We start from the raw sequence: 25,690 nt of genomic DNA, 5'->3' as shown, positions 1-25,690 counted from the left end.
CATTCTGTTTTACCAAAATCTCAGAGCACTATTATTTCTTCTAAACTGGATTACTGCAATGGCCTGTTTTACGGCTTGCCCTCTTCTGAAATACAGAAACTTCAAAGACTACAAAACTCTGCCGCCCGACTTATTACGCGAGCAAAAAAATCTGAATATATTCACTCCAGTCCTCATCAATCTGCACTGGCTCCCTATGGAACATCGTGTTATTTTCAAGCTGCTTCTCTATACCTATAAAGCACTTCATGGTCTGGCTCCTGATTACTTGGCAAACCTGTTAACTCGCTATACACCTCACGGTCCGCTCTCTCCGTTACTCAAGGTCCATCAATCTGTCTGTCCCAAGATCTAGAACCTCTACCTATGGCGACAGATCCTTTGCGTGTTCATCCCCCATGCTTTGGAACAAACTTCCTGATTTTAAAAGATATTCCGAAACCTTAGATTCCTTTAAAACCAGGCTCAAGACTCACCTTTTTAAAATCGCTTTTAAATTATGGTTTAATTTTTATCTTATTTTGTAATTACTTTAAATCATGGAAAAGCATGGAGACTTGTGTATAATGCGTTTTTAAGAACAGTATTATTATCATTATTATTATTATTATTATTATTATTATTATTATTAAAACAAGAGATTATAGTGATTTGATGAATGGGAGGAACGCCATCTATGCGTTGAATCCAAAGTGCGGGTTTAAAGTCAGTTAATGAAAAGCAGGATTGCATTAGCATAAGTCTTACAGATCACACTATGTTACTATTTCAATTTCCACCTCTATTTTTAACACGCATACTGAAAGGCGGAATATCATGTTTACACGCCTCACAAACTACGCCATCATAATGTACGATATTTTGATACCTGACGGTTTATCGAAAAACCCTGTGTTAAAAGGGACATCTCTGGTGTATAAATTCATAATAAACACTCAGAGTTCAAGTTTCCTAAAACACTTGTAATATTCTGATTGACTGGTATTGGGCGTCGGTATATTTCTTACAAGAGAATAACAGTCGAGAACCATCTTTCTGTTTCGTCAAAGGAATGCCGCGGGTAGTTTGATTGGAATCAGCGAAACTCTGATAGTTCTCTCATTCGTTAAAGTTTTGTCTAGCTCTTGTAATTTGTTTATTTTCATTTTTTCCTATTAATGTACGCTTAAGTTTTAATTTTAGATCTCGTGATCTTCTCTCGTTGACAAACGGTAATTAAGAGTGAATAGACAACCCCAAAGAGTTTCAGTCATACGTTATTTACATGACTTGTCTAATACTCCGACTGTGGGCATTTTAATTAGGTTTGCAAAAATAGTTATAAATGGGCTAGTCTGAAATTTATGAAATACCCTAATCCAGCATGTGAAATTATCATAAATTGACATCAGGGACGTGACAGAAGTCGAGTTCCAGTTTGTTCAGCGATTAGCCAAGGATGATGCTTTACTGAACAGGATCGGATAAGGAATAAAAATAAATTGCCCCCAAATATTCCAGATATCATGGACAGGGGATGTAGATACAAAAAAAAAACGTTGCTTTTTCTGAAGCTGTGGCCAAAAACAAACTGATCTGACCGTCAAGCTTACTTTGACGTTGTCAAGTTGTTTACGGAGAATAATTTAGACCGTACAAGCTTCGTTTCACAATTCAATAAAAAAGTCCATTTATGTCAGTGGGATATCACAAAGAGAATAACAAGAAGGAAAAATTTTTTTTGCAACAACCATTATTTGAAGTCAGTAAGAATAACAACGCAGCGATAAACTTAATAATCGATGGATGGTTCTCTCTATGGGTTTATGAGGGCATTGTGTACCTACCTTGATTTTTGACAAGGGATGTGGCGGCAAAGCTCGTTGACGCGATATCTGATTGGTTGAATACACAAAAGCTATTAATGCATCCAATGGTTGGCCGAATTGCATTGTTCTCAAACAGCTGCTCCACAAAGACCAATATATTCAATTGTGATGTTTAGTCTCGAAAGTGACACAGTTGGTGAAACGTCAGTGGAGAAAACAAAATTCACTTTTTACCCTACTCTCGCGCAAATGATGTATGTGTGCATCGGGAAGGGCGGATGCCGAACGAACCGCCGTCGCTCGCCCCAGTACGGAGACATGGTACCTGTCTCACCATCTAAAATCAAACAGAAAAAAGGGAAAAAGACAGAAATCTACAGTGCAATGAATGGAAATTATCAACCGCCAGATTATTCGCGAACAGCCTGCAACTTTCAAGAGGATTTCGCCGCAAATGTGAGCGTACTTTCGCTGGATGTGAATGATAATCAGAAAACTCAAGTGCCGCCATCTCCAACAAAAGCTACTACTTTTCCTCGAAGGAATCATGCTAAAACACCACCACAAAAACCTCCCCGGGGTTTGCCACCGAAGCCCCCTCGCTTGATGGAAAGAAAAATTTTTACTTGCGAAAATCCGTCGTGTCAAAGGCAGGAGGAACTGTTGGGAATCGTCGCGTTGGATTTCAAATCTTGTCCGTCATGTTTTACACACTATTGCTGCATCGAGTGTCGAAAGACACACTGGAACGAACATCGCGTTGTGTGTCACTACGGACAAGTCGATAGCCACATGAAGTCGATAATAAACATGAGTAACGAAAACCGTGAACTGCTTTATCATCTGACTGAAATTGCACGAGAAGGATTCATTACTAAGGGACGCGGAGCTGTCATGCTTGTATTTCTCTCACCGAAAGCTGCGGAACTTTTCGTGAAAACTAGCGTCGATTATTTTCGTAATCCTCGCAACTCGCCGACTTTTTCGTCGGCACAAGAACTTAAAGACGCCGGGGTTTATTCAAAACATCAAAAACAGCTTCTAAATTTGGTAAATGACTACCACCCGGCTCAAGAAATGGTTCTTAATATTGCGATCGTTGTAGGGAAAAACCTGCCCAAGACACCGATACCTCGAAATAAAGAACCTGCAGTTATCGCCCAGGTTAAAATTCCTTTCACAGGAAGAAAAACTTCTAGGACTTTCAGTCCTCAAAATAGCCAAGAGTTTGACATTTACACATACAACGTCAGAAATAGCCCAAGAAGGAAGTCTCTTTGAAAATCGTAAACAAGATTTGTGTTCGTTGTAGATTTTTTTGTTTTACTCAGTTGCTGTATGTCATGTAATGTGCCATTTATCTTTGTCAGTGATGAATAAATCATATATTTATTCCGTTTACAAGTTAACTTCTCATCAAATCAAGTCAGTGTACAATATATCCCGCGGCGAAAGCGTTTCAAATCGTGTGTTCCAATGCACACTGAACGCTGTCGAAATTTCATTTGTTTTCACATTTTTTCCCAATTAGTCACTGGAAATTTATTTCAGAAAAATTCGGAAGTCGTTGGCGTACTTTAGCACCATATGTACTCTCTTTATCAGTTTTTGTTTTCCACTTTCAGATTGTTTTATGCACACACACAAAAAAAAAACAACTGTGTTGTTCATAAAGGAAAGAAATATCGTGAGTCGCCAGCCCAGTCATATTGGCCAAAAACACTACTAGTACTCGACTTGTCTATTAAATAATTAAAAAGGTGAAATTTGCATACTTATTGATCATGAAAATTGATTTTAGTTTTGTGCCAAGCGCGTTAATGTGGATCGTGACGCAAGTTTTATCTACCAAGGAGCGGAAATGAGGTAAATTGCAGGGAAAGTTTGCTTCGGGAAAAAGTGACTGGACGAATAAACGCTTCTTTTTTCTTGGTAAAAATTTCGTTTTTTACCAGTTTTTTATGCCTCTATGGATTGATTTTTTTTTCAGTAATTGATGTTTTTATCTGTAAATTTAGCTTAAAGAGGGCCGTTTTACCGGTACCGACCAAGTCTTAAGCGTGATGGTCCAATGCACATATATTCTCGTTAACAGAAAACTGACGTTTAAATTAAGAACTAATACGTTAACATGCAGTTTATATTTGCCATGAATCAACAAAGCTTTGGCTTTGATAGAACGTATTTTTAAACAAATCGAGCTGAAAATTTGAATATTCAGTCACTGATGATGACTTCAGACTTAATCAAGAGCAAGATCAGCCAATGACATAACAATCTGTGGGCGTATGCGTAATAGGTTTCGTGCAACGACACACTCATGAAGAATGCAGACACACACGCAAAGATCTTCAAGTACCAACTTCCTCTCTCTTGTTATGATTAAAAACAAATTTGCGCAGGTCACCATGAAGAAGAAGGATAAAACTTGTTTATAAATAGACAAACGTGGTGTAACTTTGACCAAACAGAAAATTTGTGTTTATCTGCTAAGTTTTCGACATTTTTATCGAAACATGTTTTAGAACTACCGGCTAGTGTCCAATTGTAACTGGTTCTTCATGTGAAGAAGAGGCTTGAAGTCCATACATATTGACTCAGGTGATTGCATGTCTGCTGTTAATCATGAGCATCAAAAACATAATAAAAAAAATAACAATTACGAAAGTAATAGTCTTGTGTTTATGTTGAAAGGAAAGAAATAACATTTGTCCTTACAGCGCGCTCTTTTGATTCCTTGAACATTTGCTTGACCTTGCGTGCAGTTCGTTTTCCCAGGATCTTTAAATAAAAGCAAATTACAGGCAATTAAGCAAATAGAAATTTAAAAAAAAAGGACAATTTAGGAAAACATTGCAAGCCACGCAACTGAGAAGCCTCGACATAAAGATTTTCTTTCGATTTTGTTCGTTGAAATTCAGAAGGAAGATGTTCGCAGTCAGTGGAACGTTTACTGTTCAGTGAAAATTCATCAGTTCTCCTGAAAAACGAGAGGGAAATCAAAACAGAGCAGTAACTGTATGGAAAACCAAGCACTTATGGTTGATCAAAGCGAAGTCGCCAAGTACGAGCGGCGACAATTTTCCGAAATTTTTCCACAGTTCCATATACCTCTTGAAGGATAAAATTGCTTCACTGGATACACAGTTGCTCACAGTTGAGAAGCAAATTAAAGAGGTAAACCGGCTTAAATATACTCATGTACAATAGCCGCGTGAGGTTCACTAACTATTCATGAGACTGATCTTAATACATATGGTGATGTGTATTTAATATATTTGGATTTCCGGGTGGAACTCAAAGAAATAATATCGCAATCCTAGGATAAATGTTTTCTCTAATTATTGCCATTGATAATCCTGGTATTAATACGTACCTGAGGTGACATTGTTAAAGACACGAAATACCTTCGGCATTACAATACTTCACATAATTATAAATCACATTCGATAAGTCTGTAGTGAATGATGTGAGTTTTACTTATTGACTGACCAGGAGGTCTGTAGGAGATATTTTAAGACCTCCTATCAGACCTCCTGGTCGGTCAATTAAAACTGTCTTTTGATCATGACGCAAAGACCGCGAGGGAGTAGTAAGCCACCAACTAGGAGAAAACCGCATAAAAAGGATTCCATTGTGTTATCCTTCGTAAGCCTCAGTAAGAAGGCATGGAATCTTTACTGTGCCGTGAGAAAACATTTTGAATCAGTCAAGCGTCGGATCAATAGGAATATTTGGCCACTGTGCTCGAAGTAAAAGTAAAAAGTAAAAATATTGCAAAATTTAGCTTTTTATTTCTAATGTTCGCTGGTTAGTAACACACATAAATTACGAAATGGCAAAATAACTGAAGAAAGAAGTCCACCACTTAATTGAGTTTACACAAATAGACTTAAAACTAGACGAAAAGAAACCTTTCCTACGTCCCTCCCTTCACCCGCCCATTCCCCTCCCCTTCATCCCACCCCTCTGGAGCTGTAAAAAATAATTAGAAACTAAAGCTAAGCAGACGTAGAGTCTTTCAGTCGCTTACGTTACGTCATCATGATAAGAAGCATGGAGTCCTAAGTCGTTCCATTTTGAATCCAAAAACAAAGACGTCTGTCAATCTTGAAACCCAGTAAAAGTCTTGAACTTGATTTTGCTGAATAATCAACACAGCAACGTTGTTTTATTAGTAGAGCTGAGAAACTGCGCCACTCCGAGTGACCTCTGGCGCTGTCGATGGAGGAAGTTTTAGTCTGCCCTGTTGAAAATTTTCAGCCGTCTAAGATACCCAATCTTCTCTACGTACCAAGAAGAAAAGGCGCGCGCGCGCGCGGTTTTAAAAGTTTTCTCAAAGTTTTAACGCTGGATTCCAGACACTTAAAAGGTTCGCCTCATGGTCTCTTGATCAGAAGTGTTGAAAATTGGGGCCGGCTCGGTTAACAGGACTCATTATCCAACTGTTCTTCGTAGAGTACAAATAACACACGAGACGAGTACAAACATCACGTGATATTTGTACTCCAGAAATATCCGCGAAATTCGCCCGCACTGAAATAACAATTTGGCGTGTTGGATAATAAATCTCTTACTAGACGTTTTGTTTTGTAGTATCGCTGAGTATTTTTGCTCCTAGTCTGTATTTTGAGTCGCCCCACGGGCTCGTCAAAATACGGCACAACTCGTAAAAATACTCAGCGATACTACACAACAAAACGTCTTATAAGATGTATTTATCTAATGCTTTAATCTCTGAGAGTAACTCGCATCTGTTTTCTCCTTTCAGTATCGTCACTGAGTCATACACTTAACCCTCGGAGATCACAGTTAAAAATGACAAGTAATAAATACATCTTATTAGACGTTTTGTTGTGTAGTATCGCTGAGTATTTTAACGAGTTGTGCAGTATTTTGACGAGCCCAAAGGGCGAGTCAAAATACAAACAACGAGTACAATTACTCAGCGATACTACACAACAAAACGTCTAATAAGTTATTTATTATCCAACACGCCAAACTGTTGGTTCAGGGCTGGCGAATTTCGCGGATATTTATTTACGGGGAGTGTGTGACAGAAGTATGCTAGACGGAACGGAATTGGCGCGTTGTCGTGTTGCAGTTTCTATTTTCTTCAATAAATGAAGAAATTTCCTGGTCGTCTAGCTGTTTTTCTTCTTTCGATTCATCAAATAAACTTGGATCTATATATGCCAGCCATTCCGACTCTTCGTGGTCAGAAATTTAATTGAAATTGTCAGCCATTTTTTCTTAAACTTCCGATCTAATTCTTCGCTTGCGCGATGCGAGAAAACCTGTTTAACTTGTACTCTAGAGTATAAATACCGCGTGATATTTGTACTCGTCTATGGCGTTCTTTGTACTCTACCAAGTATAGTTGGACAATAACAACCTTTTCTCTTTTATCATTTTTTTTTTGTCGACAAGTATTTAAACCAAGGAGTTGTGCTCTATCTCATTTAAAAGAGGACAAAATAAGCTTTACAGAAAAAAATATTCTGTTTCCTAAAAGGCATGTATTATAAAATCATGCAAACAAATTGCATAAAATTTGCAAACTTATCTAACAACTTGTGACTTTGAAACAGTCTAGGCCTGAATGGAGTGGAATTAGAAGGTAACTTTAAGGTAATGAGAATGAAGGAAAGACCACCCATCAAAGAAGCTCTTGACTGTTAAAAAAAATTCTCCTTGTCAGCACCTTAGGAAATCAGAGAGAAAAACAGAATGGAGAATATGCAGACTGCAGTAAATGGTTTGAACCCGGGGGTAACATGTGAAGGTGTAGTCTGATCGTCCGGGTGAGTGTAGTCCTGAGAAGGACTGTTGTCGGTGGTAGTGACTGACGTTTCGACAACCTGTGCGGAAGTCATCATCAGAGTCAAGTGAATGATTGTTGTCAGTAGAATGTTCTTATTCCAGTTCGTGTGAAATGATCGGTTGGTTTTGCCGTGATGTTATTGGCTGTAAGACTCAAGTGACGTAAGTCGGTCGTGATTGATCTGTTTCGATCTGTCGGTAAAGTTAGGTAGTTCTTTTTCGGTCGTTTGTGATGTTTATGTCGTGAATGAGTCGTTTGTATGGAGCGGGTAGTTGTTGACATCTGTTTAGGGGAGTCTGTTCTAAGTTAGTAAACAGCTTTCCAGAGTCAGTCGTTGAAAATAGTCAGTGCTGTAGGTTAGGCATTGCGCAGAATCCCAGTCAATGTTGTGGTTGGTAAGTCGATGGTGTTCAGCAATGTGATTGCTAACATCACCTTTCCTCGTCGCCCGTCTGTGTTCAGTCAGTCTTGTTGTGAGGTTTCTGCCAGTCTCACCGATGTAGGAGGCTTGGCAGTCGGAACAATTGATCTTATAAATCGTTCCCTGTCTGTTCCTCGGTTCGTCTTTGTCTTTAACGTTGGTTAGTAACTGACGTAGTGTGGTGATGGGTTTGTGGGCGACGCGGATATTGAAGGGTAGTAAGATGCGCGAGATGTTTTCAGACATGCCTTTTATGTACGGTATGGTTGCTGTTGTCGTAGGGGTTGCGGTGTCGTTTGTTTCGGTAGTGGTAGTGGGTCGGTGAGTGTTTCGTCGGATGAAGTCGTTGTTGTAGTTGTTCTTCGTGAAAACACGGTGAAGGTATTTGTTCTCGTCGGCTAAGCTGTCTGTCGAGTCGCATACTAGTTGTGCGCGTCGTGTTAGAGTTCTGATAGTTGTGGCTTTGTGTGATGTAGGGTTGTAGGATGACTCGTCTAGTAATCTGTCGGTGTGTGTCGGTTTCTTGTAAACTGTTGTCCGTAATGAGTTATCGTTGTGGCTTACCATGAAGTCTAGAAAAGGAAGTTTGCCATTTTCTTCGACTTCTCTGGTAAACTGTATGTCAGTGTTTTGTTCATTAAGGTGGCGGTGGAATGCGTCAATTTCGTCGTGTCGAACGGCGGTGAAGGTGTCGTCAACGTAACGTAACCAAAGCGGTATCGTTTGTCGGCAAGTCGAAAGGGCGCGTTCCTCGATGTTCTGCATCACAATTTCTGCTATAACAACAGAAACTGGAGAACCCATGGCAGTGCCGTGTAACTGTTTGTAGCGTTTACCGTTGTACTGAAAGTAAGTAGACGTTAGGCAAATGTTAAGCAAGTCCATAATGTCGTCTGTCGGTAGCGGAAGTGGGTCGGTAGATTGTCGGATTGCAGTCTCAGTGCATTGTAGTGCCAATTGAAGTGGAATACTTGTGAACAGTGATTTCACATCAAATGACACTAGTTTGTAGTCGTCAGGTATCTGAACAGTCTTGGTAGCGTTAATGAAGTCTTCAGTGGATTGTAGTTTATGTCTGGATTTGTCGGTTAGCATTTGTAGTATTGTCGTCAGGTACTTGGATAGTTGGTATGTGGGAGAGCCACAGAAAGAAACAATAGGTCGCATCGGGAAACCAGGTTTGTGTAGTTTCGGCAAACCGTAGAGTTTGGGTGGCTGTGGTACTGAGCACCTCAGTCGATAGTACCGTTGGGTGTCAAAGGCGTTCGTTTTCTTGAGTGTCAGTAGTTTACTGTTGAGTTTACGTTGAAGTGCAGGAGTTGGGTCACGTTTGAGTTCTTCGTAGGTTCGTTTGTCGTTAACTAGTGCGTCCATTTTGTCATGATAGTCAGTTTTGTCCATAACAACAGTAACTCGTCCTTTGTCCGCTGGTAGGATGACTATGTTCTTGTCATTTCTCAGTCGTTTCGGTACGCGTTGTTCGTCTTTAGTCAAGTTGCTGTCATTTAGTGACGTTGATTGTATAGTGGAGGCAATTCTGCTTCTGATGTTATCCTTGGTCGGCTCAGATAGCTCTCGTTGCCGAGACAGGGCCGCCTCAACACTAGATACAATAGCCTCGGTTGGTATGCGTTTAGGTGTTACTGGGTGTTTTAGTCCGTATGATAGTACCTGAGTTTCAGTCTTGTCTAAGGAACGAGAAGAAATGTTACTTACCCATATGCAGACTGATGTCAGGGTGCAAAGGGACTGATCTCAGGGTGCAAAGGGACTGATGTCAGGGTGCAAAGGGTTAAGGAGGCTCTTCATTGACACGACGCAAGTTGGGCACAGTATTCGAAGTTTACGGAAATTTATCAACCTCGGCCACTACACAAAAACACCACTACAATAAGACAATCCATTGAAAGTTTAATGAATTTTAATGTTTTTTGCATCAAACGATAAATTTCAGTTACTATGGGATACTACATAGCAATCGGCTTTATGTACAAATGTATATGTTCTGCGCAGTGCGACTGCGCTACTGAATATCGCTAAATTGAGTGACTAACATCTGTCATAATCCTTAACATCTGTTATAATCCTTAACATTAGTCTTTCCCTGGTCTTAGTCCCTAGCGGAGAGCGTTTCTCGACTCTACCGGATCGTGGACTCATGGAAACTTGCACGGCAAGGGACTGAGTCTAGCCTTTCCATTAAAAAGATACCAATTTACCAAAGCTAACATGGTTTGCTCAAGTAACGAGCAACTCAAACAGTCAAGTTTATTTACATTTAAATTCCCTGAGTAATTTAATAGTCCCTGCACTTGCAAATGCCATTTAGGATGCTCATTTTCATTGAAAAGGGATCAATTTTTGACTTAAGTAAAAGAGAAAAATGGCGAATCTTCACGACAGGCAAGCTCTCACATTTCACAAAAATATTTCTGCATCAGAGAAATCTGCCCACATCGCACAGTTCTCAAGGTACGAAAATCTTCCGGCTTCAAAACAAACAAATTAAATCCTGATGCTTGGAACTATAGATAACCTTCAGATATTTCGATGAAAGAAGTATGATGTAATGCAATGGTTCACTTCGTCTTTCTGACTGACTTGAATTTTTTAATTAAAGTCGGACCTTTCCTGTCAAGCTTTGACGATTTACGAACTCATTGACTAAAAAAACACAACTTAAACAAACTGACGCTGGTTTTACTTAAATTAAGCTCATCTCAGACGGGTTTTCTCAAAGAAGATTACTTTAAAATCCGTGATAAGGATCTGCTGTCTTTCTAACATGCAAATTTAATAATCATGAAGTTAAGTTTTTGTAAAGACCGTAGTTTGGCGCTAACTTGAAATACAATATTTACTTGCGTACAAAGCTTGACGTTAGATCAAACAAAATGACACAAAGTGTTCGACGTTAAAACTCCATGAACACGGTTAGCTCCGGATTCACCTCCCTGTGAGGTTGCCTCTGTCCCTTCCGCCGGAAGTCATAAAGAAGGATCCCTTTCCAATAATCAAATAACAAAATCGTAATTCTACTTATCACAATGCCGGAACACATTTAGAGATACTGGTATGCGTATTCTCTATGTGCATGCAGAAAGCAATTGACTGAAGTCACTTCATTAGTGCTGTTGATTTAAGTGTTGTTTAGCTATGCCAAGTTTTACTTGCTGTCTAGTCAAAGTTCGGTACCAGTATGTAATTCTAACGGTCAAAATACGTATCAACTAAATTCTATTTAATTCACTAAGCAATACACAAGGATATCGTAAATAATCTCTGCCTGTCCTGCAGGCCCTCTGACTCTATAAAGGAAATTTTTCTAAGTTCTCTTAATTAACCCAAATAAAATATTTAACTTAACAACATCAGTATATCATACTAGTAGATTATTGGCTTCTTTTCACGCGTTGAGTGTAAACTGACGGGCAGCAAAATGTAGATTTTTCTCATTTAACATATTAAGTATCCAGATATCTTACAATCGAACTTAAACGCTCCGGAAGAAAGTCTATTTCTGGACTCTCTGTCACACAACACTCGCTGGAGAGAGAGAGAGTAAAGTCTCCCCCTCAAGAGTTGCGTGACAGAAAATATGGGCCAGAACGGGACTCACTCTAACAAAAGAGCTGAGATTCTTCCTTAATGATTCAGCGTGAGGTTTTCATAAGCTTTACTCGCTTGTTATTACCATAACATATATTAAATCACTTCATATTTCTATATCTGCCTAGCCATCAGTTACGAATGATAAAATGATCTAGGGAGATACGTTAATATTCTACTACTCCCGCCCCAATGAAAATGAGAAATATTAGGTAAGTCGCACGATTGATTATAACGTTAAATCTGTTTATCTGATTTATTCCAGTGTTTAAAAAAATCTTATGTTTTCTGTAAGTTTTATACAAGTATGTAATAAGTTAATTTCTATGGTTAGTTTGTACCTAAACTGATCATACAGAAATCCCTTGGAGGTCTGGACAAAGTAATAAACAAATAAAAAAAGAAAAATGTATCGAGATGCAAACAGAAATCACTTACTTAAAAACTCCGGTAAAATTTAGACTGCGACCATAATAATGGACTTACGTAAAATATTCATGACAAATCGAGCAATAACTGCTGCACTGACAAACTGCTCCACACATTATGAAAATGGCAATAAGCGACGAATAAAAGCATAAAAATTATCTAGAAAATGCATTCAAAACCTGTTGAAATGTTTATCTAAGTGGGAGAAACATTTACCAAGGTAAAATACTAATAAAGTGATACACTCCAAATATTCCCCTTTTTAAACTTTTGGGAAAACATCAAATGAAAAAAATTATGTATTAAAGCTGATGCAATCAAGCTTGCACATAACAAAAATTTAAAGTAATGGAATATACTGTGTAAACTGATAAGTCCTGTAGCGGATGCTAAGACGATAGGCTATTTCCGAATTACCCATGGCCCCTTTTTCAAAATGAGGCCTGGTGCTAAGCCATTCTGGTAAAAGTGAGTTAACTTTCATGTGAATGAAAACGTATTAACATATAAAAGGATGAGCACCAGGACTCGCTTTGAAGACAAGGCTAAAGGTAACTCGGAAATGGGGTATCTAAATGTTGACCTCGTTTTTGACGTACTGTTAGGGACACTAATCCCAGCGGTGTGGTACTGTTCACATTTTGTCTTCAAGCGAGCGATATCATCTGTATCGTTGAACGTTATCCGTACTTCAGATGCAAACGTGAGAACCAACTATGCGGACGTCTGTGTGCCTCAATCTGCAGAGGGTATACTAGGATTCTTCATTCACTTCCTCACAAGGCATTTACATCTAAAGACAACAAAAAGAGGTTAAAAACAGCAGATCAGAGTACATTGACCAGGACTGTCAGACAGTTTGCACATGCCACGAACAATGTCAAAAAAGTTTCAAGCGAGACCCAATTGGTCTTTTTTGTCTGAGGAAAAAAATTAGACTCAATTAAATTTCAAGGTTATCTCTGATTAATGATCAGTGCTCGAAATTGCAGGTGGAATCTGGACAAAATATCTTCTCACAGTCCTGAAGTTGTAATAAATCCATATCACTTAGCTTGTTATCTGAGATTTTAAGACAAATGCAAGGAGACAAAGTTACAAGATTCTCATCGTTTGATGAAACAAGTGTTCTCTTTATTATAAAAGACCCACTCCTGCCCTTTGCCACTTCCTTCGCGCTAATATTAGTGCAAAAAAACTTGCAACCAATCCATAAACTTTTACCGTGCAAAACAAAACCAATCAGGACTTAGTCACTGGCATTTTAGAGCGCTTTCGATTGAGTGTCGTTAAAACCAAAACGAAAGCAATAAAAAAAAAAATGTCACCAGGAGAACTCGAAGTAAAAACAAGCTAACTGCCCGAAGCAGAGGAAAATCGCGGGTGACCAAGTCTTGATTGGTTTTAGCCTTGCATCTGACTGGTCGAGAGGTTGGCACGAGTTTTCTGGCCAATCATGACAACGAAAACATCACCAGGAGGACTCGAAGTGAAAACAAGTACAAGCTAACTGCCCGAAGCGCGGGAAAACGCAGGTGACCAAGTCGTAATTGGTTTTAGCTTTGCATCTGATTGGTCGAGACATTGGCGCGAGTTTTCTGGCCAATCATGGCAACGAAAATATCACCAGGAGAACTCCAAGTAAAGACAAGCTAACTGCCCGAAGCGCTGGAAAACGCGGGTGACCAAGTCGTGATTGGTTTTCGCCTTGCATCTGATTGGTCGAGAAGTTGGCGCGAGTTTTCTGGCCAATCATGACAACGAAAATATCACCAGGAGAAACTCAAAGTGAAAACAAACTAACTACCCGAAGCGAGGGAAAACGCGGGTGACCAAGTCGTGATTGATTTTAGCTTTGCATCTGATTGGTTGAAGGGTTGATGCAAGTTTTCTGAACCAATCACGTAGCAAAGTTACTTGAGCCCTCATCAGCTCCTTGCGATATTCTTCTTTGTTCCGATTGGCTGTTGTGATTATTCAGGTTGTGTTTATGCGATAATCAATCGTACTGCGCTCTTTTTACAGAGACACACAAAAAAAATTACGATAAAATCAAGCACCCTTCATACACAGCATTTCGTTACCTTCGAATATTTGTGTTTCAAGTGAGGACCTTTTTCACTTCTTCGCTACCTCATCTCCAGCTTCGGGCATGATTTTGCACATCACAATCTTCTTGCCTTGATTTCCGTAGACAGTAAGTGGTTCAGTAAATCGAATGTTCTGATCGACGTAAAGGCACAGTTTCTCATATATATCAGGATAGTCATTTTTCAACCTGATTCCGTACTGTTTCAAATTCTTCGAAATGTTTCTGCAATAGTGCCTGCGAGCTTCATTCTCGTTTACAAATTCATGCCGAGAACACTTTGGGAGGTAGAAGAACTTCGTTTCAGTCTTCGGTTCGCTCGGAGGTGAGGGTGCAATTTCCTCCTTGAGCTTATTGCTCAAGGGAACTTTGACAACTTGAAGAACTGTATTTACTTTTCTTCGTGGGACGGGACTTTCTGGAAGGTTGTCCATCTTGCCAGCAATTATGGCGAGATTGAGGACAAATTCTTCCTCAGGATTGTAGTCTTTGATGTGTTGGGTTAAAGCGACTCGGTGCTTGCTCACAACACCTTCGGCTTGAAGATCAGTCAATGATGAATACGTCGGGGGACTGGGGAAGAATGTACAACCAGTCGTCATAAATTTCCGCGCAGATTGTGCAGAAGCGAAAGTCACCAGCACGCAGCCACGCCCTTTCCTCTTGAACCCCTCTCTAGCCGCTTTAGAGAGCTGGAATTTCAAAGCTTCTTTCTTGTGACATAAATAAATAAAGGAGCGTATGTAGCTGTTAATACGACCAAAGAAGCAAACTTTCTTGTGCTCGGACCAGTGAATGCGCCTGCACATTCTGTTGCAATAGTAAGTAAAGCAAGCTGGACATGAAGTGTAAGTGGTTTTCTCGCCAGCATATAAAGCCTCCTCTCGCCCACATCGAGGATTAGAACACTTGATAACAGTCATTGAGCCCCTGCGCAGCCCCATGTGGGGCGTATCCCCTGCGAATGAGAACTCCGACATTGGGCTCCCAGGGCGCGTCGATAATGTTGATGAATTCACTGATATGTCATCAGGAAAGTCTCTTTCTCTGTCATCAGCTAATGACATGAAACTGGCGTCGATGTTAGCTCCAGGTTGAAAGCGATTTGAAGGATATAGGAACAAATCTGAGGTCATCAGATCTTCTTCGTCTTGTTGTCCGCTGTCGTCCATCCACACGTTTTGACTGAGCCACTTTCGAGTGTGAGCGCTCAATCCACGCAAAAATGGCGACTCGGTTATCTGGTTGCCTTTCCTAGACAAATCAGGCATCGATTTTCGGCTATCCGCGGCTTCTTTGAACCTTTCTTTGTCTATATTGAGGCCTGGTAACTGCACGTCTTGGAAACTTGCTCCCAGGCCTTTCCTTTGCAAGCCAGGTGCCTGTTGTTTGCTCTCCACGCTTGGCTCTTCGTTAGACTTGTGACGAGAATGTTCTGACCTTGCACGAGGACGACGAATCTCCGTCGTTCGTGAAATCGAAACAAAAGCGGACGTAAACTCGCTCGGTTTGTCGATAACTGCAGGACGAGAGTGTTCAGGTGTTCTGTACGAAAATGATTCATTTTGCGAAATGTCGTTCGTCTTCAGTTCAGGTGTGGTGGAACCCGAGGAAGTTTGTTTCTTGTCATTCTCCAGCTCGGCAACTGGCGTCGCCGTTTTGGAAGAACCGCTTGAATCAGAGCGATTTCGAACTCCGATGTTCCCTGCTTCGAGCGACGATCTTGTGTGCCGATGTCGTTGTTTTAGCGGTAAACTACTCACAGATGACGTTTCAGAGTCTGCATCGCTGCTATAGGAATGAGATGAATTAGCGCTGTTAGGGTCAATACCCGGGGGGTACTCCTCCAAAAACACCTCATCCAGTTCATCTTCTTCACAACCATCATTCACCGGGAAAGCTGTTATCACAGCGGATTCTTCCTTATCAGCTGCCTCCGCAAGAATAACAGGTTCCAAGACCACCGGATCGTCGGCAATGACCTGACGTATCACGACACCATCCTCTTCTTCATAGCTGTTGATGCGAATGACCTTCTTTGGAACCGGACCCATGTGCGCTCTCACTTGAACTCTCTCGGCGACTTCATGTTTGTCAGGACTTCGAGGCGGAGATGTCCCTTCTGCCGGTGGAACAGCTTGCTGAGCCAACAAAGCGTCTAGATCTGTGACCATAATGCGACTTTCTCCCAGAGGTTCTCCATACAATTCATCTTCCAAGCTACTAAGACTGCTCAAACTACGTTCCTTAGGTCCTTCCTGTACTGGAATAGGAGCGCTGGACAGAATCACACCACCTGTATCGTTATCTCTAATTTCTAAGCTTCCATAACCAGACTCGCGACCCTGACGGCGAGTGACATCCGCAATAGGCGTAACTTGTGACGCCGAAGTTTCATAGTCCTTTACCGTTGGCTTTGCTCCTGTTGTCGTTGACAAAAACGGTCGAGCAATCATCTCGTCAACCCCTGGTCGTGAGTCTTCTACAGGGCTTACGCGCGCGACATGCACTTTAATCCTGTTACCCTTTGTTGCTGGCTCCGAAATTTCTGTAACTGTTTCGCGTTCTAGTCGCGGAAAAGCTTCAACCACTGGCGATACTCTTGAAACGCGAACTTTTTTCTCCTGCGTTTTCTCCTCTTTATTTTCTCTTTCCGTAATAAACGCATTTCCTAAACGAGTTTCAGGATCGCTTGGTGAAATCTTTGTCACGCGCGCTTTGACATCTTGCTTTACAGGTTCCTTTTCTTTCAGTTCTACGGTGGTCTCTCCATTCTCTGTATCGGTTTCGCGCAATACTGGCATAACTCTAGCTTTAATCCTGGTCGGCGTGTTATTTTCTGGGACGGATTCGTTGTCTTGCACAGCGGTCACTTTAAGAATGGGTGATCTGTGCGGTAGCGTCAATTTTGGTTCAGATCTTCTCTCGCCCATTTCCGGTAATGAAAGTTGACCGTGGCGAGTTTTGACTTGTACGACAGGTACTATTTTCGGACCATCCTCCTCCTCAACCCTTTCCTTTTCCTCTTGAAGGCTTGTCATTGAATTCCCTAAGTCGCTACTCCTCCTGAGCTTGTTGTCCAAAGCCTTGTTGAGGGAATCGAGATCATTCAGAGACTTCCATCTTGCTTTTCCATGCACTTTCTTCTTGACGTTTAAAATAATAATCCTCTGTTTGTCGCCTACGACCTCTTGCACGGTAATTTTAGCAGTGTGAAGAGATGGGGGCTCAATCGACTCGATGGCATCATCCCCGAAAACACTGTTTGCAGGTGAGCCTAAACTACTGGTGGGCGTCTGAGTATCAGGTACCTCTTCGGTCGGGTCTTCTTCTTTGATACTATCCTTCCGTATCTCGTGCGCTTTTTCAACGAACCTGAGATCTTCATGGCTCTTGCTCAGTCGTATGTTACGCGAAGAGAGGTACTTCTTTTGAGACTTCTTCTCCAAAGATTTAGTTGGTGATGTCCTTGGAGACCGAACCCTCCGACTTTCTCTCCCCTCTGTGGTTTCTTTACCTTGAACACTTATCGTAACGACAGGCGATTCCACAGGTACTGTAGGAGTTTCTTCCTCTAAAATAACTGGCTTTTTTTCGTTATCCTGTGAATTTCTCTGTGGTTCTTTAGTGTTCTTGCCCGATATAAACATTTTTAATCCAACATTTGCTCTGGAGGGCTTTCTTTCTATTTCATCTTTTATATCAGTCTTGGTTCCATTTGTCACGGATTCTTTTCTCTTGTCGCCACTAATGTCAAAATCTTGATTGTCATCCAAAGGAGATTCATTGTCTTTGAGTTTCTTGGGGGTCACTTTCGGCTCCTTTTTTCCTGGGATTTCTTTTTGTTCGTCTTTTGTGGGCATTCTCTCCAACAGTTGTTTGATTTCCCGTTTCGGAACATCCACTTCGACAAGTGCAGAGGATGCAGTCACCTTTACATTTTCAAGCGCTTTATTTGTTGTGGATGAAGGGTCGACGCTTGATCCTTTAATTTGTTCACGTACTCTGGTGTTGCGATAAGTCATGTCACGTTTTGCAACATCGGCTCTGACAGATGACTCGCTTGTTTTAGGTGACTCGGAAGTTGCTTTAACTTCGGAGTTAAGGTCGACACTCCTTTCATTATTTGGTGCCGGTAATCGTTGCGTGACTTCACTCTTAGTGACGTCGCCTTCCGCGGGTAACGCTCGCGCTTTGACACTTTTGGGATCAGTTCTTGAGTCAGGTTTAGGGGAAGCTTTATCTCGGTTCGCATTTGAAGGTAGTTTGTCCAAATTATCCTTAAGGTCGCGTTTCGGAGTGTCTCGTGTCCCGGATGGTGATACACATGCTGAGTTACTCTCAGTCTCTGGTAGCCCGTTCGCTTTCACCTTGTCCTTCTGCTCGAGTGGTTGCGACAAGGCTTGCTCCGCTTCACGCTTGAAGAGGGTTTCCACAGATGAGATACGTGACTCAGTAGTCTTAGTCACGCTTCTCAGCTCGAGATGAGGCTTGATATGCATTTGATCTTTCTGCGTGGGTGACTGCTCTGAATGTTTCGTTGTGTCACGTTCCGTGTCGGCGACTTTCGCAGAAGAAGAATTTTTCTTGATAGACTCAGGCGCAATAATTTTTTCGGCTTTCTTTTCAATTTCCTGTGTGTTTTCCTTTGTAGCCTGCTGAAAAAGGGGACTTTTTCTCGCGCTTTCTTCTTCAGTCTTAGTCAGGTGTTGCGCGACTTGCTCTGCGATGTCCTGATTTGGGGAAGAGGCTTCCACGGTTGAGACGCGCGCCTCTATCACCGCTTCGACAGACTGGGGCTCGATCTTGGGTGCAACCTTCGTTTGTTCGCTTGTTGCAAGTGGTTGCGTGACAAGTTGCGTGACACGTTGTGTGACGTCTCGATCTGAAGCAACAGCTCTTGTGGCCGAAATTTGCTCCTCGATGACTTTTGGTTCAGGTTTAAGCGGCGTATAAAGATCTTTTTTGGTGGTGGTATCCATTTTCTTATCGTTAACTCGAGAAACGTTGTACTGCCCCTCCACAAAGTTCAACGGCTGCGTAATATGGCAAACTGGACCAATCTGGGTTGTAGTGAAATTGTAAGCAGAATGCTTCTTTGCTTCGCTGCATTCCTGAATTATTTCTTCCTCTTTAGCTTCTTTCTTTAAAGCTTCATTAATTGCATTGACTTTTTCTTCCTTTTCATCCCTGCAATTTGTAAGTTTATCAGAGTCTCCATTCAACTGTTTAGAGCTTGAAAGCAAAGCTTTCTCATCTTTTGTGACCTTCACCTCTTTCCTGACAACTATCTTGATTTTCTTCACAATTTTCACAGATCTTGTATTCTCAACCGTGACATTATTTCCATTAGTTGCAGTCACGCCAGAATCAGGCTTCTTTAAAGTTGTGTCTTCAACTCCGCCATTATCCGTGAGGCTGTTCGTGGCGTGATTTTCAGTAATGACATCGCATTCAATGTCACGGTTCTCTCTCACGCCATCATTTGGATATATAATTTTGTCAGAGACATTAACAGGTCCTTTGAAGTTCATTTCTTCACCGTTTACAAGATTCAAAACATCATTCAGACCGCCATTTTCAATAACGTCTTTATTGGTGAAAACTTCCGCTAATAAATCAGGTTCTCCAAAATCTTTTTCCTCGTCACTTTTGTCTGTCACGCCGTTCTCTGTCACGCCATCGTGAGTAAAAAGGTCGCCTGGTTTTGTCTCTTGCCTAGTTGCAACATTGACTGCGACAATTTCCTCGCTTGATTTCTCTGTGTCAGATCCGCTGCGATCTTCTTCGAGGTCGAGATCGTATTCTGAATCACTTGCATCCACTGTAGCGATAGGAGCTTTGAGTTCCATCGACGTTTCCTTAGAAACACTCGACTCATTATCATGACTGTAATTGGTTGTTCTTGGCTGGACACACGGATAGCTTTTTGTTCCCTGATTTACCTCTATCAATCCGATCTCTTCGTCTTCTGGGATCGTAAATAGAAAAGGTTTCCGTACACGTCTGTATTCTTCCGCAAATACTGACCAATCCTCCCCGAAAAAGTCAAGATGAATGTCTTCAGGTTGATCCTCATGGCCCTCGTTCAGTTTAGACAACACTAATTCACCATAAACACCATCCTTTTGAAATGAAATGTCATCCATAAGTGTTTCCACGGCGTAACTCTTATGTGGAAGATCGTTTAATTCAGCCTCTTCGAGGTCCTCGATAGTTTGCTGTTTATCTAAACAATCGCTTAGAGTTGAAGTGATGATAATTGATTTTTGAATATTCATATTTGATTCATCTTCGGAAGATGTTGCCTCAGTTGCATAATTAGAGCTATTTGTTTCTTGGTCTTCTGACATTACCGTATCCGTTGTTGAAATAGCAACCACGTCCTCCGAGGAATTCTGTGGTTCTTCTTCCGAGAGATCCGTCTCTAACACAACTTCGCTAGACAAATCATTCGTCTCGGCTTGTCCCTCTTCTGAGATTATCTTGTCTAGGTCTGTCACGGAAACATGTCTCTTAAAATAAATGCTAAATTCACCTTCTTCACCGAGTTCGTCGCTATCCATCAAGTCAACATCGTCAATATCGATATCGGTTTCAAACGTGTCGCTGACGAACGAGTCCGCATACCGCGAAGCAGTTTCATTTCCATTCATGTCGATTGATTCCTCGTTAGGAATTAACTTATCACTTTGCAAACCATCGTCATAAGAGTCGATAATTATTTTGGGAACTTCGACTTTATCCGATTGTTGTTTGTGACTCGAAATTCCCTTCTCTGACGAAGCTGCTTCATCGCTGCCAGACATGGAAAAGAATGTCCACGAGTGAGTCGTGTGATTATTTGATTCCGCTATTTCACCCACGAAACCGTTCATTTTAAATTCACCGAGATCGCTTTTGTTTATGTTCATCGCAGTACCTGTTAATCCGCTGGTGTCTTCCGTAGGAACCTTACTAAGCCTCGAATACAGATCCTTTGCAATGTTGTCATGGGCATGGACTTCATTCTCCGAATGTTTGGAGCGGATATCACGCGTGAAATCGTCCTCGACGCCATTCTCGGGAGCACGGGAAACCCTTGCCTCATTCAGTGCGCATAATTGGGGTTCTTCGGTCTCATTTGCATCTTGTTCGAGCGTCGGCGTAGGATCACAGTTAGGTATTGTAAACATTGAGGTGCTTTCGATCACATCGCCATTCAGCTGAGGTTTATCGTCCTGTGGCGATTCTTCGTTACCTTTACCCGAGAAAGCGTCGAAATTACCGGAAGTGAAATGTGCAACTTCTTCATATTTGGATGTTTTCGCGCTTGCTTGCGTAGCACTATGAAGAGCTGGGTCAATTGAAGGGATACTTTTGCGATTTTCTGTATCCTTTACTAGACAACTATCGTCGTTTTGTCGAGATAGTGAAGACGTGCCATTTAGCTCTGTTTTTATCGGCTCGGGAATCATGTAAACTTGCGCTGTGATGTCAACAGTTTCAGATGCGTAAAGTGAGTTGGTCTCAGCAGGTTTTAGAGGCAGAATAGCATCTTTCGTCGCAGGCTCCTGTCTTTCAAAGGCTGTGGCAATTTTCGTTTCCGTCTTAGAGTAATCACATTCCACGTCCATTGATATTTCTGAGAACCCGCCATATTTATTGACAAGACCCTCAGTGTTTACAGTTGACAAATTGACAAAGTCTTCTTGAAAGCTGTCGCGATCAGTTTCCTGAGACCTGTCGCTGCTTTCTGTATCAGTTTCCCCATCAATTTCTTCTTCTTCGACAATACTTGGTAAAAATCCAGGGAAAATGAGATCCATATTTTCCATCGAGTGCCGTCTCCCGGCTGCCAGGCCACTTGGGCATTCAGACGACCCGTCATTGTCATCAACCCAGCCATAACTTGAATAGTGAATGTGAATTTCATCTTCAATGTACTCGTAAACGCTTGAATCTTCTTCTGTTTTCCTAGAGACAGACACCACAGGATTTTTACTAGATTCTTTAGAAATATCGCCTTTAAACTGCAAATCTTCGCTTAAATGTTCGAGAATTCTCTTCGCTACAACCTCTTCTCGATCGGTTTCATCGGTGATCTGTCGACCGGCAGATTTTCGGATCGGAGCGATCTCTGTGATGTAAAACCACACGGTTACGATGAGCAAAAAAGCGAATGCGAACGACCAGAAAACGATAGATATTTCCCCGTCTTCCACTTCCTCAGGGATGTATTCGTCCTCGAGCGAAATCATCTCTATCATCCACATGCTGTCGGGTGTCGATCGGCGAATTGCTGAAACAATAATTTTTCCGCTTTCCACGGTGATGGAACAAAACCTTCCCAGTTGGGTAGACTCGATGTAAACACTATAGAAATCAAGCTCTTTAGAGCTACATTGGAGCAGTGCTACTGGAAATTTAATCTTCTTGATAGCCCCGTCTCACAAACAATCGCCTCTGTTCAAGGAAAGCGGACCGTGCAAAGCAACCCGTAGATTTGCATAAGAATCGATGGCCCTAAAGCTTATCATTGAATCGTAGAATTCGATGCATTGTCCTCAGTTTGGATAGCCACCCGTTTAATAAACGAAAAGTTTCCAACGACCCATTGCTGCCAAGTCATGAAAAATGCATCACCACCTTCACTTTAACTTAAATGGCGTCTCTACAGAGGATTACAGTTATTATCAAAGCGTTTTCCGTCTTGTTTATCTTGGAGTAAAACAATCTTTTGTTAGGTTCCAAGCCACGTGAACGAAACAATAGCACTACTTGCGTGAGTACGTAATCGTTCCAAAAAAAAAAATTCTTTTTAACGCTGGTGATAGCAACATTCGTAGGAGACACTACCGTTTTCGATTAACGTCGCCTAGACGGCACAAACAGGTCGACACGAGGATAAAGAAGATCTGGTTTAAAGTAATGCTGCGTCGTATCCATTTCCAACTGCTGGAATTTAATTTATTAATAGTTCGACGACAAGAATGCACGCGATGGCAAAGAGCGTTCCCCTTCAGTGAGCATTAGAAAGTTCTTAACGAGAAAACGGCTTTGTCGAGCTCTATCATTAATTATCCTTTTAGCAATTAGTTATTCAAGGCTGGAACAAAGTTGAAGTGAATTTATTACTTCTTCAGACGTGTTTTAAATTGCAAAATGTTGACAAATACTCAAGAGCGATTAGGAGGTCTTGCCACATAAACCAAACCGGATACGAACACGCGTCAGAACAAACCAGCTTTAAAAAATCCTTTGAAGTTTTAAGCATCGCAATTTCTTGTGGTTGATTTGCAAAGAAATTTGCAAATTTTGAGCTGGATAATGGTTAAAATAATTGCCAAAATGACGGCCATTGTCAAAAACAAAATAAATGGGGCAGCCAAATTGTTTTCCAAGGAAAAAAAAAAGTCACCATCAATTTTATTTAATCGAAATAAAAAATTTTTTTTGAAAAACAATTCGCACGTAAAAGTCACACATTTGCCAGGAGAAACTTCTGTGTCCTTAAAAACTCAATATTTATCGACGATGACTTAAGATAACGACAAAAATTTTGCGTATTTTATTAGGTTGTTCATTACTGTATGGAAACGACGCGGGAACTCTGGTGAAACATAATCAAAGCCAGACCCCCACAGATGCAGTCATTACACATCCTACGGTGAAGACAAGTTTTGGGGGAACCTGCTCAAGTGACTGATGATCGTAAAACAACTGATCCTCTCATTTGGAGTTCAAGTACAATACCCTTCTTTGTTCCGGCAAACCTTTTGAATGCAAATGAAGGAAATTTTGCTAATCGTTTGGGCAGACGAAAAAAAGAGGAAGAAGTGGTGGACAGGGAACACAAAACCTTGAAGCTATGTGACGATTTACGATGGAGAATGGGACAACAATAACAGCAGGGAATACTAACACGTTTAGAGCAAACATTTGGTTTAATACAACTTGAGGAAAGATTACAATATTTCGGGTCTATTATAGAGTCTGAGTGGTTATGTAATCACAATCGAAACAAGTTTCATGGAAAGTTTGCAAGCCAAGGCTTGTTTCGATTGTAATTTCATTACTATACGCCTGGCAGGGATGAACATGACTTCGATGGCTGAACAGAAAACTCATCCAAACCTACAGTTTCGATTTATTATATTTCCTTTTTAATAAAAGAAAAAGTTAAGATCGACGAACTTGACATTACATTTTCATGCGATCAGTCCATGAAACTGAACTTCGAACAAGCCCCAAAGACACGGTGTCCATACACAGAGGGGATAAAGACCTACGAGAGGTGAAATTTATTCATGAGGGTCTTTAGAACGTCATACAGAACGGGGCAAAAATGTTTACTTTGTACTTTGTACTGTCTTAAGTTTGCAGATTGTTCGTTAGACAAATTACGTTTGTAAAAATGTCCTTTTATTGTCTTCACGAGAGTTCTCAGTTCTATCAGTATCAGTTTTGAAACAGTTAAAATGAATAAATACAAATTTTCGCCTTATCAGAATTTGTGAATTTAAGTGACCTGGTATTTATGTAAACTGATGTCGAACAAACTTGCTAGTCATCAATTCAGATGCTGTGCAATTATCTTGATTGATTTTTCTTAAAATTTTGCTAAGAAAAGGGAAGGAGAGGGTTATAAACAAAGTAAGCCGATTCTCCTCTTCGAAGTACTACCTTTCACTAGCTCGCTTGCTTTCTTTCTTTCTCTCTTTCGCGATATTATTCACTTCAGTTATTATGATAATTCAAGAAGACAGCTGAGAATTATTTCACAACTCTAAAATAAACTTGGAATCTGAACAATAATTGCTTTCCACATTTTCGTTCTGGTAGTGTTAATTAATCCTGCCGTCAAAATGACAGCAATCTTTTGTATGCCACACTCGACGTTGCGTGTTAAGAAGCGGACTAAAACTCCCTTGGGCAGATTAATTCGGGAGGCGAGACGGGTTTGAACCACACGTGTGGTATTGTAAGTTAATCTCTCGGTTTTTGCTTCTGTGATAGATTATAATGATTGCTGCAAAACACTTCCTTTTAAATTGGATATATCAACAAAGTTGAAATGGTAAATTGGCCACCGTAATGATTACAAAAGCTGACGTTTCGAGCGTTAGCCCTTCGTCGGAGCTTTTGTAATCATTACGGTGGCCAATTTACCATTTCAACTTTGTTGATATATCCAAATTATTTCGTTACTCCCACCGACGCAGCCCCAAACAGTTTCTTTCGAAACTATCAGCCCTTACTTCCTTTTAAAGCCGGAGAATTGAAAGCATGGCGACCGATACAATAGCTCTGTATACTTTCAGAAATTATCGATCTTATTGTAATTGTTCTCTTATCACAAGGTCTATGTTTGATGAAGCAAAAAAAAGAGCTCACGAAACTGGAAAAAGAAAGGTGGAGCAAAATTCTGCCACCGAACTAACTAAATATATCATCTTACTGTCCTTTTCACAAATTTCTCAATTTTATTCGTGAATGGATATTCTTTTTTTTTTTTAACAATAAACGTT

The 25,690-nt window shown here is 40.9% G+C and overlaps 2 protein-coding genes and 1 long non-coding RNA gene across 3 annotated transcripts; 2 read left to right on the top strand and 1 right to left on the bottom strand.

Moving 5' to 3' along the window:
- Positions 1 to 1,974: 1,974 nt before the first annotated feature.
- LOC111333709 (apical junction component 1 homolog) lies at positions 1,975 to 3,212 on the top strand. The gene has a single exon (XM_022939341.2). The coding sequence runs from the start codon at positions 1,977 to 1,979 to the stop codon at positions 3,087 to 3,089; it is 1,113 nt and encodes a 370-aa protein (XP_022795076.1). The 5' UTR covers positions 1,975 to 1,976; the 3' UTR covers positions 3,090 to 3,212.
- Positions 3,213 to 9,956: 6,744 nt separating this feature from the next.
- On the bottom strand, positions 9,957 to 23,350 carry LOC111333587 (uncharacterized). The gene is made up of 2 exons (XM_022939202.2): positions 14,176 to 23,350; positions 9,957 to 12,884 (listed from the first exon to the last, which is right to left on the bottom strand). Exon 1 carries the CDS (start codon positions 22,433 to 22,435, stop codon positions 14,210 to 14,212), a length of 8,226 nt encoding a protein of 2,741 aa, XP_022794937.2. The 5' UTR covers positions 22,436 to 23,350; the 3' UTR covers positions 9,957 to 12,884; positions 14,176 to 14,209.
- LOC111333594 (uncharacterized) lies at positions 23,056 to 24,666 on the top strand. Its single transcript, XR_002695162.2, has 2 exons — positions 23,056 to 23,184; positions 23,738 to 24,666. It is a non-coding gene; the product is annotated as an uncharacterized LOC111333594 (long non-coding RNA).
- The last annotated feature ends 1,024 nt before the right edge of the window (positions 24,667 to 25,690 follow it).

This window comes from Stylophora pistillata, chromosome 4 (genome assembly GCF_964205215.1).
Source record: "Stylophora pistillata chromosome 4, jaStyPist1.2, whole genome shotgun sequence".
Taxonomy (NCBI): domain Eukaryota; kingdom Metazoa; phylum Cnidaria; class Anthozoa; order Scleractinia; family Pocilloporidae; genus Stylophora; species Stylophora pistillata.
This window is presented reverse-complemented; position numbering and strand designations above follow the sequence as displayed.

Coding starts and splice junctions, on each gene's coding strand:
- LOC111333587 (XM_022939202.2), bottom strand. CDS start 22,435: ATGTGGATGATAGAGATGATTTCGCTCGAGGACGAATACATCCCTGAG.
- LOC111333709 (XM_022939341.2), top strand. CDS start 1,977: ATGTTTAGTCTCGAAAGTGACACAGTTGGTGAAACGTCAGTGGAGAAA.